General features: G+C 32.4%; 1 protein-coding gene across 2 annotated transcripts in view; it reads left to right on the plus strand.

Annotated features, from left to right (window-relative positions):
* Nucleotides 1-3,958, plus strand: part of LOC111391464 (protein CHROMATIN REMODELING 4-like) — a 12,608-nt gene extending 8,650 nt beyond the window's left edge. For both annotated transcript variants that reach the window (XM_023016689.1, XM_023016691.1), the window contains 3 exons: nucleotides 450-532; nucleotides 973-1,627; nucleotides 1,716-3,958. In XM_023016689.1, the coding sequence (XP_022872457.1) occupies nucleotides 450-532; nucleotides 973-1,627; nucleotides 1,716-3,743 (2,766 nt within the window). In that variant the 3' untranslated portion in view covers nucleotides 3,744-3,958. The remainder of the gene's footprint in view (nucleotides 1-449; nucleotides 533-972; nucleotides 1,628-1,715) is intronic.
* Nucleotides 3,959-14,679: the final 10,721 nt, after the last annotated feature.

Consider the following 14,679-nt stretch of genomic DNA (forward strand, 5'->3'; position numbering starts at 1 on the left):
CCGGTTCCCTCCCTCTCTTTCTCTCTCTTTGTGCGCGCACGCATATTTCCGTGTTGGGAGTGGAGTGGAGATTTTATTTATTTTTTATTTTCACTCGATATGCCGAAATTCCTATCACATGTTTTGAGTCCCATTATTTGAAAACTGATTTTTTAAAAAGTTATAATTTTTTTGATTTACATGAAAAATTATTTTATTAGAATGTGTAGTTAAAACCCCAGTTATCGAACCAATGAAGCGTCTTTTCTCTTCATTTTGCCAACACCAACTTCTATTACAGACCAGTCTCAGGTTCACCTTCCTCGTACTCTCTGTTAGAATGTCAATGATTCCATCCTGATTAAATTTTGTTACAAGTGTGTGATTTTTCATGAGTTGAATTGGATGTTTTGATCAGAGGCTAAATCTGGCTGCATCTCAGCAATGTTTGTTATTGTATGGTGTACCAGAGTGTTGCAGAAGGGGAACCAGAGCTCGAACCAGAGCCTGAGCGAGAGTACACTCCAGCAGGACGAGCTCTTAAAGCGAAATAGTGAGTTTTTATCAATGAAAATTTTACACTTTTTTCTTGTTGAGTTTCCTTTTATACTCGGAGGATCTGATTCTTCTGTTCACTGATTGGATCTTAACCCTTTTGGAACTATATGTTCATAAAATATGTTTAGAAGTTTAAGGTGTAATATTTACTGCAATATCATATGAATGGTTAACATGCATCTAACGTATATAAGAGTATGAGGCTGTAACCCAGAGATCATCGAGGACCCTCATTTAGTTAAATTACTGATAGGTTCATTTGAGTCAGTACAATTGTGGCTCACGATAGTGGAGGTTTAAGGTAAATAATTAAGGCTTAAGGTTGCATATAATCAGCCCTGGATGAATGAGAATGTAATGAAATTAAAGCTTATCATTTTAAGTGCTCAAGATTGTTGACTCAACCTATGCCGTTAATGTGTTTACTTTCTACAGTGCAAAGCTTCGTGCTAGACAAAAGGAACGGTTGACAAAGAGGAAAGCAATTGAATCATCTACTCCCATCAAGGGATTGTACGGACTAGAGTTACTTCCTCAACTCCCTCCTCTGTGTGCTGAAGAAGATAATCAAATGACCATATCAACTCAGCCTGTCAAAGAGAAGGCTACAACCACGGACTTCGAAAATAGGAGTCATAGTCAAACCGCAAGATCAAATAGCAAGAGTGACTCGACCATGATGCTGGGAAAGATATCAGAGCATAAATCCACTATTGATTTGGAGCTTCAAGTTATGTCTAATTGCTTTCCTGACAATTCCCTGTCAAATGACCATTTAAAGGGCACAAGCTTCATGAATTCGATGTACAACTCGTTGCCAGTTTTAGGATTGTGTGCTCCTAATGCTCCAAATGCTAACCAGTTGGAGCCGTTGCATCGGAAATTCTCGAGACCAAATAAAAGACAATACAAGCAAGGACTTGGCCTGGAGATCCCGTTACCTGCTACTTGTTCTAGCATGTTAAATGAGATGACTGTTAATGGTAAGGAAGCAGTCTCAGGCAGATTTAAATTTCCGGATCTTTCTTCAGGCTCTCCTCTTTCACAACATAAGAGTGACATCCCTGATAATTTTCTACCCTCGAATCCAGTATGCTCTCTCTCTCTCTCTCTCTCTCTCACACACACACACACACACACCCAATGATTTGATTTGACTAATTCTCATTTATTTGCAGCATCCTCTGGATATGCTGAGAGGAAAAAGATTGGTGGAGCATCTAGGAAACTGTGGCGCTAATTTCTCTGGTTTTCGAGAAAAGACTCTCTTGCCCAAACCTTTTGATGAGAAGCTTCCGAGATATTCATTTCCTAGTACAAACTATCCCTATCCAACTCCTGACTTGTTCTCAAGCTTATCGCTGGGATCTAGTATTGCAGACCGAAATAATTCTGTCCCTGAACTCCCTAAGATTCCATTATTGCCGAATATCAAATTTCCACCAGATCTTCCCAACTATAATCAACAAGAACAGCAGATGCCTACAGGATTTCGCTCGGATCAGATGCCACCTTCATGTTTTGCGTTTCCTGGAAACCATCGGAAAGTTCTTGAGAATCTTATGCTGAGAACTGGACCTGGCAACAGCAATCTTCTGAAAATGAAATCAAAGGTAGATATCTGGTCTGAGGATGAACTTGATTATCTGTGGATTGGTGTTCGTAGACATGGAAGGGGAAGGTGGGATTCAATGCTACAAGACCCAAAGCTTAAGTTTTCGAAGTTCAAAACTGCTGAAGATTTGTCAGCTAGATGGGAAGTAGAACAACTTAAGATCGTTGATGGGTCAGGATTACTGGGACCAAAGTCTCTCAGGCCTCCAAAGTCTGCGAGTTCACTTCTATTTTCTGGGATATCTGATGGACTGATGACACGGGCAATGCATAGAACTATCTCTGATGGAGTGATGGCTCATGCATTGCCTAGAACTAGCTCTGATGTAATGCTGGCACGGGGATCGCACGGAAGTAAATGTGATGGGCCACTGAAATTGCACACTGGCATTACAGATATGAAATTGGGTCTTAGTGATCTGCCAGCTAATTTGCCACATCTGAAACCATCTGATCCGCCTCTTCCAACTTGGATTGCAGATAAGTTCCCAGCAAAGTTGTCAAGAGACTCTTCTGCAGGACCTTCTGATAGATTAGTTCTTTCCTCAAGCATCACAGAGTCTCCATTTCTGTTGAACTCATCAGGATCTAGTAGTTTCCATTCTATTGGTTTAAATTGTTCAGACAGTTATAAGGTACAGCAGCTGGAGAGACAAAGGGATGTAACTAGATTGGGTTTGTTGCCTGGCCTTGGTAACATGGGTAGCAGCGAGCATACTAGTTCTTTTCACATTGCCAATTGTAACAGGGACCAGATGGTTCCCCAATCTAAAGGAAAAGAAGTGGTTGCTACTTGTACTCCAAAAGAAAAGCTTCCGCATTGGCTTCGAGAAGCAGTAGATGCTCCTGGTAGAACTCCTGAACCTGATTTGCCACCGACTCTGTCTGCAATAGCACAATCTGTTCGTGTCTTGTATGAGGAAGAGTCTTCCAAAATTCCGCCATTTATTGACCCGGGACTACCTCCCCCCCGTCCCCAGGATCCTCGATGCAGTTTGAAGAAGACAAATAAGAAGAAGAAGAGGAGGAGATCACATTTAGCCAATCAAGACTCTCAATTCGTTGCCAATAACTGCCAAGGTAGCCGCCCTGGAGAACATGTTGGTTCATCATCTGTTCTCCTAGAGCCAGCCTTTCCTCTGCATCCAAACATGAGTGACGGTGCTCCAGGATTTTCTAGGATAGAACCAAACCTCAACACAGCTTCTCTCAATTCGAAAATGGCAAGCCTATCATCTTCGTCTGGGACAACTACAATCAAGAAAGTGACTGCAGGATTATCCCCTTCATCTGAAGTCGTCAAATTGATCTCTTCCGATGCTGCACCGGGTCCACCTCCTACAACACACCCAGGCCTCAGTGACAGCTTGCTCCCGTTGCAAAATTCTGTTAATCAAGAAAGCTCAGAACCCCAAGATGCATGTGCGGAACATAAGTCAAACCAGAGGTCCCCTGCTGTAGAAGAGCAGACAGGAACTGGCGATTCCAGCAAAACGTTGTCTGATCCTGTTCACTCCGAACAGCCTGATGGAGAGGAAGCGTCTTCAGAAGGGACAATAACAGTTCAACCTATAAGCAACCATGAACCGTAGACATAAATGGGGAGTTGATTGGCAAACAAGTTTTCTTTTCAAACTACCATTGTTCCTGATAATTTACTATTCTGCTCAGTTTTGTAGGGCATGTAATTTTCTAGAAACTTTAGGAGAATCTGAACCTACTTATTATTTAGTTTTTTTAGATAATATAAAATGTAGAATATTGTCTTGATTGTAGCCCAAAATAAAAGATGTCAACTCTTCTCTGACACAATCTCCAATCCCTCCATGCAGTTGGAGAAAAATGCAAAATCAATCTTGTGCACTGGTTAAGCTGAATAAGTTCAGGCTTTAGAGTTGATTATTTGAACTCATTCTGCATAACAACTGCACAAGATTGACAAGCTCTGTAGTTCTTAGTTGCATGACCTTGTGGATAAGTTGGTAGAATTTGTGCAAATGCTGTGCTACTTCTGAATTGATGCTTAGTGAACATTTTCATGTTATGATCCAGTGCAAAATCAATATATGAAGTTTGTAAGCATAGTTGTCTACACGTGGGACTTGAGAAGAGTCTATCTGTGATCAAATTATAATCTGCTTAAAATGATAGAATATGGTCAAAATATTTGAGCAGAACCCTTTGTTTGTGGGAAACAGGTAAAGGAGAATCAAGGACTGAATGGAGACTCCTGGTTTTGTTTACTACTGGTCCACTTGATGCACACCGGTACTTTATTTTAAGAATGCGTTTCCTGCTTTCCTTGGTTTCTCTCAGTTCTGTGTTTTCTTAAATGCTTGACGTTTGAAAATTTTTTCATTGTAATGAAGTTAGGATTTTTTGTGCAGCCGTAATTGTAATGTTATCTCATTTAAAAGTTTAAGCATTTGAAGATGAAACAGGTTTATTTATCAATATTTTGAAAATTAGATCTACTGTCTCGTTCAACAGAAACAATCAAGAATCGCTTGCGAAGTCGTTCGGCTGTAGCCAATAAACTAGATTCTTAGAAGTTAGATAAAATCTAGTGAAATGATTGACCCTTTTTCAGTTATTTAAAAAAAAAAAAATTCAACTTTGATTTCATTCCATGATAAAGAATATCCGTGGTTCCACTTCCACCTAACTTTAATTTATTGATACAATTTTATCATTTATTTATTTATTTATTTATTATTATTAATATAGTGATGATGAATTAATTTATATGTAGTATTGATATTTTGTGGGACTCGAGAAAACTAATGATTCAGCCATTAATAAAGTTATAATTTTCTTAAAATAATAAAATATGGTCTAAGATTCTACATGATTAAGTTATAGACAGTCTCCCATCACTCTCTACTCCCATCCTTGATTTCTCTATGTTTTCTTTGTTTCTCTTAAATACTTGATATATAAAATAATTTCCCGTGTGATGGCAGGAAGAACTTGAAGTTATGTTTTTGGTGCGGCTCCAATCGTAATCTATCTATATTAAATTTTTAAGTTTTCGAAGATGAAACGTGTATTTTTCAATATTTTGAAAATTGGATTCACCTGCTAGGTCAACGGGACCAATCGAGATAGTTTCGCAGAAATCGTTCGATTATAGCCGATAAACATGATACTTAAAAATTGAATAAAATCCGGTGAAATAGTGGACCTTTTTCCAATAATTTTTTTAAATGAAAATCTATAATGGAACAATTAAATTTAATTTCACTCTATGTTATGAATATCATTTATACAACGTTTTTTGTTTTCATAGTTATGCAGAATTAATTTATATTTAATTTTTTTTTTCATGTTATGTGTGTAATTAACCCTCTCATTGTGGGTCGGTGCATGGATCAAGTTAAAAACATGAATAGTTAGTTTACTTATTTTCTAGGCTTCTCATTATGAAAAAGCAAAAGTGGAGAGCTTATATGCATGTTGTTATAGTGTTCATAGTTTGTGGGACTCTAGAAAATAAAATAATAGCCATTAATCAAGTTATAATGTGCTTAAAATAATAAATTACAGTTAGGGTTCAAACCAGTGCACCAATCCTTGATTTCTCTCTATTTTCTTCATTTTGTTAAATGTTTGACGTATGAAAAATTTTCAGGCGGAGTTCGAAGTAGTTTCTTAGAGCAGCTTTAATTGTAATCTATCTCTTTTAAAAGTTTAAGTTTTTGTATATGAAACATTTGTAGTTATTAACGTTTTAAAAAATGGATCCACTAACTGGCTCAATCGAAACGATTCGAGGACCAGTTTGAGAACTCATTAGGTTATAGCCGATAAACTAGATACTTAAAAATTTGATAAACTTGGGTGAAATTGTTTTCCTTTTTCGGTATTTTTTTTTTTTTTTTTGTGTTTTTCCAAAAAGAAAAAGGAAATTCTATAAAGGAGTAGGTTAACCTTAATTTCATTCTATGTTATGAATATCCTTGATGCCACTTAAACTTAAATCTTTGGTTTATTGATAATTTTTTTGTTTTTAATACTATAGTGATGAAGAATTAATTTATATTTGTAATTTTTTTTTCATGTTTTGTGTGTAATCAATTATTTTTGACCAATGATTTGACTTGGAATCAACCTTTTGGTCCTTTTCTCTATTTTGAGTCGATGCTCAGACAAGTTAAATACATAAATAGTTATTTAAGTATTGTCTAGATTTCACGTTATGAAAGAACAAATTATAATATACTTATAAAAAAAAAATGGTCAAAGTATATCATTAAATTCATAGTAAATTATAATTCAGTGTCCCAAACCTGAGCACCCATCCTGCACTTATAGTGCACCTATACTTGATTTTTCTCTATTTTCTTTGTATTCTTAAATAAATATGAAAATTTGTCGTGGCATGGCAGAGCAGACTTGAATATGCATTTGAATGATTTATGTACAAAATTGAAAAATGGTGATTGTGAGAGATAGTGTAACAAAATAACGAAAATGGCAATTAAATACAAATGAGCTTCTAATTTTATATTAATTCATAATAAATTAACTTACAAACAAAAAGAATGAACACGAAAAATAATTAGTAAATTCAAAGTATTTTCAACTAACATTTAAAAAGGTTATTATCATAGATTAAAGCAAAATAATAATAATAGTCTATTTACTCTATAGTATATATTTTGAAGATAAAAGGAAAAAGATTGAAACATGTAAGGCTCTAACAATGGCAGTGAAACAAAACCAATCTACTAAATTGAATTTTCAAAATTTTAGTTTAAAGAGAGAAAATTCACGTGGAATTTGAATATACAAAAGAGACCTTTTTGTTTTGATTAAGAAAAAGAAACGTATGTTTCGAAGATAAAGGGTTAAATTAGTTATAGAGAGATAAACTGATGTTTGTGATATATTTATGTGATAAATAAATGCAAGAATTAAGTTTCATGCCATGTGTGTGTGTAAACACATTAAAATTTTATATTTCCAAATTTTATTAGTTTTTTGTGTTTGATTTTATTTTAACAAATTTCATAAATATAATGTTGCGGAAGCTCTGTTGAAATATTTTTAAATCGGTGATTTTTGGACTCAGTTCAACGTACTTTTTTCTACCAACAACCAGTCTAATCGGCTCCAAATCACAACCAATTAATTCACCTCAATTGCTATTCAATGTTACCCACGTAGAACAAGAAAAGATGATGATTTGTGGCTACAAAGACTAGGAGAAGACACCACAAAAATATACTATAAAAGAAACCATCAATTGTATACGTTAAACAAGCGTTTTTGACACTTCTAGAGGCCTTTTTTCACACACAAAAGGGGCAACCGGGATTCCTTAATTTTTTCTTTCAAAACCACACAAAACATCACAAGAAAGTGGCTAGGGTTATAGCCATATATATAGTCCAGGGTTAGGCTTTAAGTTGGACCTTTAAAGAGGTAAACGTGCCAAGATTTAAGTCATCCAAGAGGAAATGTAATTGGGCTGGGTGTAGCTCATGGACTTGATTGTTGGATTTATTTTATTTATCGGCCTATGCTTATAAAATAATATTAACCCACATTAACATCATAGCCTGAGATTTATTGGGTATCAAAACCCAACATATAATTTTCATTTTTCTTCAACCAATCAATTAACCTTACATAATTTAGGGCCCTGCCTATGGTCATGATTGCCACTGCCTAAAAACTTGTTCGATTATGGTTGATCAAATATATACTTGAATAAAATCCGGTGAAATGGTTGACACTTTTTCAGTTTTATTTATTTATTTATTTATTATTATTATTATGTTTTAAAATGACAATCTATGAAGAAGCAATTCATTTTTAAATGCACTCTGTGTTATCAATATCATTGATATCATGTAACCTCAATCTTTGGTTTTCAATTATTGTTTGTATAGTAATGAAGATTGAAGAATTAATTTATATTTGTAATTTTTCATGTTATGTGTGTGTGTAATCAATTATTTATGACCTACCGTTTGACCTAGAATCAACCTTCCCCTTCTCTATTTTTAGTCATTGCACGGGTCAAGTTAAAAATATGAATAATTATTTACGGGTTGTCGAAGATTCACTTTATGGAAAACAAAAGAGAGAAGAGGACTCGTATCAGTCGTATGCTTGTTGCTGTGGTGTTGATTGTTTGTGGGACTCGAGAAATTAAACTAAGGCCCTGTTTGATACGATAAAATTTTCACGGAAAATATTCTTTTTTTACTTTTTTCTTTGTTTAATTGGTATAATTTTCTTGGCAATTGATTTTCCATCTCTCCCAGGACCCTTTTTTCCTTGATTTGGTGGAATTTCAATTCCCCTAGTTTGGGTAGGAAATCAATTTCTAGGATTTTTTTTTAAATTAAAACAAATTCTATTAACAATTGTAACAAATTCTATATGTTTAATTGAAAATTTTTATGAAAAATAAAGTCAAACGAATACAAAAAAATTCAATATTTTTCAGGTGAAAATTATACCAATAAAATACATTTAATTGACAATTTCAAATAAAACAAGTTTTAGGCAATTTAATTATCTAGAATTCGTTTTCTTTCCACCAGAATTTCATCATTGTAATCAAACGGATCCTATTAGTCATTAATAAGTTATAATATGCTTAAAATAATAAAATATGGTCAGGGTCCCAAACCTGCCTTCCTTGATTTCTCTCTATTTTCTTTATTTCGTTAAGTGCTTGACAAATGAAAAGTTTTCACGTTTAATGGCAGGGTGGATTAGAAATAGATGTTTTTTGCACGGCTCTAATATAGCAATGAACTAAGGACTTAAAAATTTGATAAAATTCAGTGAAATGGTGGTGTCCCGTTTTCAGTTACTTTTTAAGAAAGCTAAAATAAATAAAAAAATAAAAAATAAATAAAAAGAAAAAAACCTATGAAGGAGTACTTAATTTCATTCTCTAGTATGAATATTCTTGATGCCACTTAAAATTTTAATAGAGGAAATTACTTAAAATGCCCATTTGTAAAAATGTCAACTTCACAAATCCTCGCAAAAATGCCCATTTTGGAATATTTAAGACCAAAATACCTTTGTGAACAATTTATGATTCCAACAAAAACAAGAAATGGACATTTTTTTGCAAAAAATTTATTGGTCAATAAATTTTTAACATATAATCTACCATATTTATTTCGAAAGTGCATATATCAAATCACAATTAATGATATTTTTCTCATTGATACAGAAACGTCGAGAATTATATTTCAAGTGTAGAGAAATGTCATGTTCGGAATGAAATATCATCTAGATATCTAAAATGTTGAGAACAACGTTTGATATGTCGAGAAAAATTAATATTATGATTTGACATGTGTACATTTAAAATATAAATGAGATTTAAATATCGAGAATGACATTTGAAATGTCAATAATATCATTTTAATATAACTTCTCATGGAAGCTACTTCTCGAATTCGGCAACAAATTGAAAAAATAAATAAATTGCTTCTTTTTTCATTAAAAGATAATAGACATTTAGTGTTAAATTTAAAAAGTGGACATTTTTCAATTGACACTCATAAAATTAGACATTTTTGAAAATACATTTTAATATTGGTTACTAATACAATTTTTAGGCCCCGTTTGAGCCCCATTTTTACTTTATTAAAATGAAAAATATGATCGTTATCCATTATATCAAACCATCAATTTTGAATTTCTATCTCTTGTGTGGGGCTTATAACGGCTCTATTTTTCATTCTCATTTTACAAATAATGTGGCTCAAACGGGCTCTTATTTTTATAGTGACGAGGAATTAATTTATAATTGCAATTTTATTTTTTTATTCAAGCATTGTGTGTGTAATGATCATTTATGACCATCGCTTTGACTTGGAATCAACCTTTTGGTTCTTTCTCTACTTTGTGTCAGTGTCTAGAACAAGTTATATACATAAATAGTCATTTAAGTATTGCCTAGACTCTCCTTTATGAAAGAACAAAATACAGAAAGCTATGCACGTTACTGTATTGTTGATACTTTGTGGGACTCGAGAAAACTTGTGGGACTCGAGAAAACTGTTAAAACATTTGAAAAAAGTTTTAAACTTTTACAACAAATATTAATTTTTAGTTTTGATTTTTCAAAATGAAGTTTTAATACAAAATTAAATCTCAAAATTTAGATGGTAACTTATATTGAAATATGATTTATTTTCATGAATGTGGGAGTTGAATTTCTTCCTATAAAAGGGAGTAATTTTCATGGGGTTAACCATAATATGAAAAGAAATAATTTCATAGAATACTCTCTACACTTATATATTATTTTCTATGATTTTTGCAACTTGATAAGGATTCGTTCACTTATCTCCCTATAGTCGTGTTCATAGAAGGAGAATCGGCTGTGGGCCACATATATTTTATCTTGGAATCATAATGCGCCGAAAGCACCCACACGGAGGGAGGCTACACGACTTTATGACAGCGTCCTAAAACATAACTCCCTAAGACCTGTATTCCTAACTCTTCTTCTCGTATATTCATATTATTGTTGAATTATTTTATTGTGTTATATAAATTGATTATGCTAATTGATAAGTATCTGCATACAGATCACCCATTTTTCCTAACAATCTAAAGTAGTGTTATGTGATTTATGTGCAGATGATTTTATGGTAATATTTAAACAGTGAAGTGTTTCATATGATGCTAGATTACTGTGTACTTTGTGTATAAATAAACTTTTCTCGTGGATAAATTGTAAGTATGATCTTTAGTCAATAAATGTACGTTTCTTCTTTGATACATTTGGATTTAGTTTTCTAATGAACTTAATGTAAATAATCTTTTCCTTTAGCTTCCATATTTATCTTACAGTGATAGAATGTGCAAAAGAAATAATGATATAATGACATAAAACCATGCTTCTAGTTGGGAAACAATGAATATCTCTTACGATAAAATACTGTGAGAGAAAGCCATGGAGTCTTCTCGTGCTGACAAAAAGAAAAAATATATCAAACCTCATACATACACCAAAAACACATAGCTGTCTTTACAGTGAGATTTATAATACAAATAATAGGGAAAACAAAGATAAAATAATCATTCCATTTCAAGAATTATCTTTAATCCTCCATTGATTTTTCTTAATTGTGTTTATCAGCTATTACTTATGAGCAAATGCTAATTGACTTTGTTAGCAAAAGTCATTTCAGCTCCAAGAATTTCTACACACAATTTTGCCTTTTAAAATTTCGGTTCCTATATTTTTGCGGCCATTTTATTTGGCAATAATTTTTAGTTTTATTTGGGATATAAGTCTTGAATTATTGAAAGTTAATTTCATTTAAAGGTAAAAGCTGTATTTTAATCGATATGGGAGTGACGAATGTTTAAATAACACACATACACACCCTCTTTCTATGGGAAGAGAAAAATTAAGTATATATCTAATTATATGTTTACTTGGAATAAATCTGTTTTATGTGGAATTGAAATTTGACAAAATTATTGTTCACTTTCTGGCCTCTAATTTGAATATATTATTATTTTTTAATTACTGATGAAAACATTTCAATTTCCAATATTATTCATTGATTAATGCGGTGTTCCCCTCACTATGTAGGTATGTCTTATTGTAAACGAGATGTCTTATTAGTATAGAAAATTTGCATTCCTCGTTTATTCATTTCTTTGGCAAATCTACATTTCTGCCTGTGGAACAAATTATTTGACTTTAAAAAGGATGCTATGTTGTGTTTCTCTTGCACCTATCCCAATTGCTCTTCAACACTGTTTGTAAACGAGATGTCTTATTAGTATTTTGTCATGCATGTGAATTGGATGAATTACACTGTTTACATGGGAATTCTACTATTACATTTGAAAAAAATGGTTAAAAGATTAACTCTCAAATGTGTTTAAATAATCCTTTAGAAAAGATTTAATTGTAACTCATGTGAATAATAGTGATTTTATTATTATTCAATTATATATGTAACTCATATTTTGATGTTAGAATAACATATAATAATACTATCATGTAGTATGATCAATTTGATTTATGTTTCGAAAGCTTTATATCTTAATAACTAAATTTTATATGAGCCCTTATAATTTTAAGTTAGTAAAATAAATGCGGGTGAGCGATGAATGTGGGCTATATTCTATATTCACTAGAATTTCATGTGATTGTGATTTATCGAAACAATATTTCTTTTGCGGTATGTTTGATGTGCTATATTTGAAAATTAGTTGATGGTCTAATTAAATTTTGACACTACGTTTAGCTAATATGGAGTACAAAATTGCAAGTATTTTGTATCCAAGATTTAATTTATTACTATAAAGGCATTTTTACTTAGATTAATGTTGATAAACCATATTTGATACTTTATGATTATGTTTATCTCATTGTTTAATGTTATGTGATATATGGATATCATTGTGTTAAATTATATTATCCAAGCGGGAGTGTTTAAAATCTTTGAAATATGAGGGTGTTAAATTGAGGGGGATGAGCTTAAACCCTAAGATAGTCATCTCCGGAAATAATCCAACCTTTGTGATTAAAGATCTCATTAAGAAAGTTCAATATGATAGAAACGAGCCGCACTATCACTTGTAATAGTACTATTTTATTCGTGATCATCCCTATGGTGATATAGTGCTAATAAATGTGATATGAGGAATGATTTTAATCCTGGATGAGTACTAATGCGAGAATTCTTGAAAGGTGTAGGTCACACGCACCCTTAAAGGACTCACCTATGTAAGAGTTGTCATGAAACCATGGCTTTGGGATTGGGTTATTTCCTGGAAGCTTTTACTAGAATCAGGATTTAAGCGCATGGCCATTAACAGTGCTACCCATTATGAACTGAGCCTAAATCAACACTTGTGTGGAACAATTGAAGTTTGGCCAAAGGGATCTAGTTCAAAGTTTAGTCCATTATGCTCCCTCGAATGGAAATTGTTATCACAACGTGAAGTTCAAGCCCAAAAGACACTTATATCTATTGCACAGTATTATGTTATCATATATAATTATATATTTTGAAAGTTTAAAACTTGTGGAGGATTGTTACAACATTTTGAAAAAATTCTAAACTTTTACAACAAATATTAATTTTCAGTTTTCATTTTTAAAATGAAGTTTTAATACAAATTAAATATCATTATTAGATTGTAACTTATACTTAAATATAATTTATTTTCGTGAATGTGGGGATTGAATTTCTCCTTATAAAAAAAATGATTTTCATGGGGTTAACCATAACATGAAAAGTAATAATTTCATAGAATACTCTCTACATTTATATATTATTTTATATAATTTTGACAACTTGATAAGAGTTCGTTCATTTATCTCCCCGTGGTCATGCCCATAATAAAAGAAAAACCGGCTATGCGTCACATGTGTTTTATCTTGGAGCCATATAGCACTGAAAATACCTACACAAATGAGAGGCTACACAACTGTAGGACATCATCTTTGAACGTGACTTCCTAAGGCTTGCATTCCTAGCTCTTTTTCTTGTATATTCATATTATTGTTGAATTATTTTATTGTGTTATATAAATTGATTATACTAGTTGATAGATATCTTGACACAAATCATCTATTTTTTCCAACAAAAACAAACTGATGATTCAGTCAATTTATCAAATTATAATCTACTTAATATATATTCAAAGTATTATATGTGATTAAATTCAAAGTAAATAATAGTTAGTGTCTTAAACCTGATGTGCACCATTCCTGCACCTATCATGCGCCCATCCTTGATTTCTCTCTGTTTTCTTTGTTTACTTGAATACTTGATTTAAGAAAAAATTTCATATGATGATGGGACGGACTTGAAGTTAGGTTTTTGCGCGGTTCTAATAGTAATCTATCTCTATTAAGAGTTAAAAATTTTGAAGATGAAACATATTTATTTATCAATATTTTGGAAACTGGATTCATTTGCTAGGTCAACCGGACATAATTCGTTCAATTATAACCAATAAACATGATACTTAAAAATTGAATAAAATATGGTGAAATGATTTCTGTTATTTATTTAAAAGATAATCTATAAAAGAGCAATTAAATTTTAATTTCACTTATATATATATATAGAATCAATGGTTTGTTAAGAAAACACAAGAAAAGCACCTTAATTATATCTTCACAATGACAACCTTTTTAATCCTTTCTCTAATTTGAATCACAACCCTTCTTCACGTCCAGGGTGGGGGATTGGAGGGGCGCCACATGATTTATTAAGAACACACAAGAAAAACACCTTAATTATAGCTTCGCAGTGACAACCTTTTTAATCCTTACTTTAATTTGAATCACAACACTTCTTCACGTCCAGGGTGGGGGACTAGGTTGGGGATATGGGCACCCTTCTAATAGGGGCGCCACTGTTTTCCCCTTGTCCCGGTGTTTTTTTTCTTTGTATCAGTGCATGGATCGAGTTAAAAAAAAAAAAAAAAAAAAAAAAAAAAAAGCTAATTATGTATTTTTAGACATAACCTTGTGAAAAACAAATAGCTATTAATCAAGTTATATTA

This window comes from Olea europaea, unplaced genomic scaffold, assembly GCF_002742605.1.
Source record: "Olea europaea var. sylvestris unplaced genomic scaffold, O_europaea_v1 scaffold796, whole genome shotgun sequence".
In the NCBI taxonomy this organism is placed as follows: Eukaryota; Viridiplantae; Streptophyta; class Magnoliopsida; order Lamiales; family Oleaceae; genus Olea; species Olea europaea.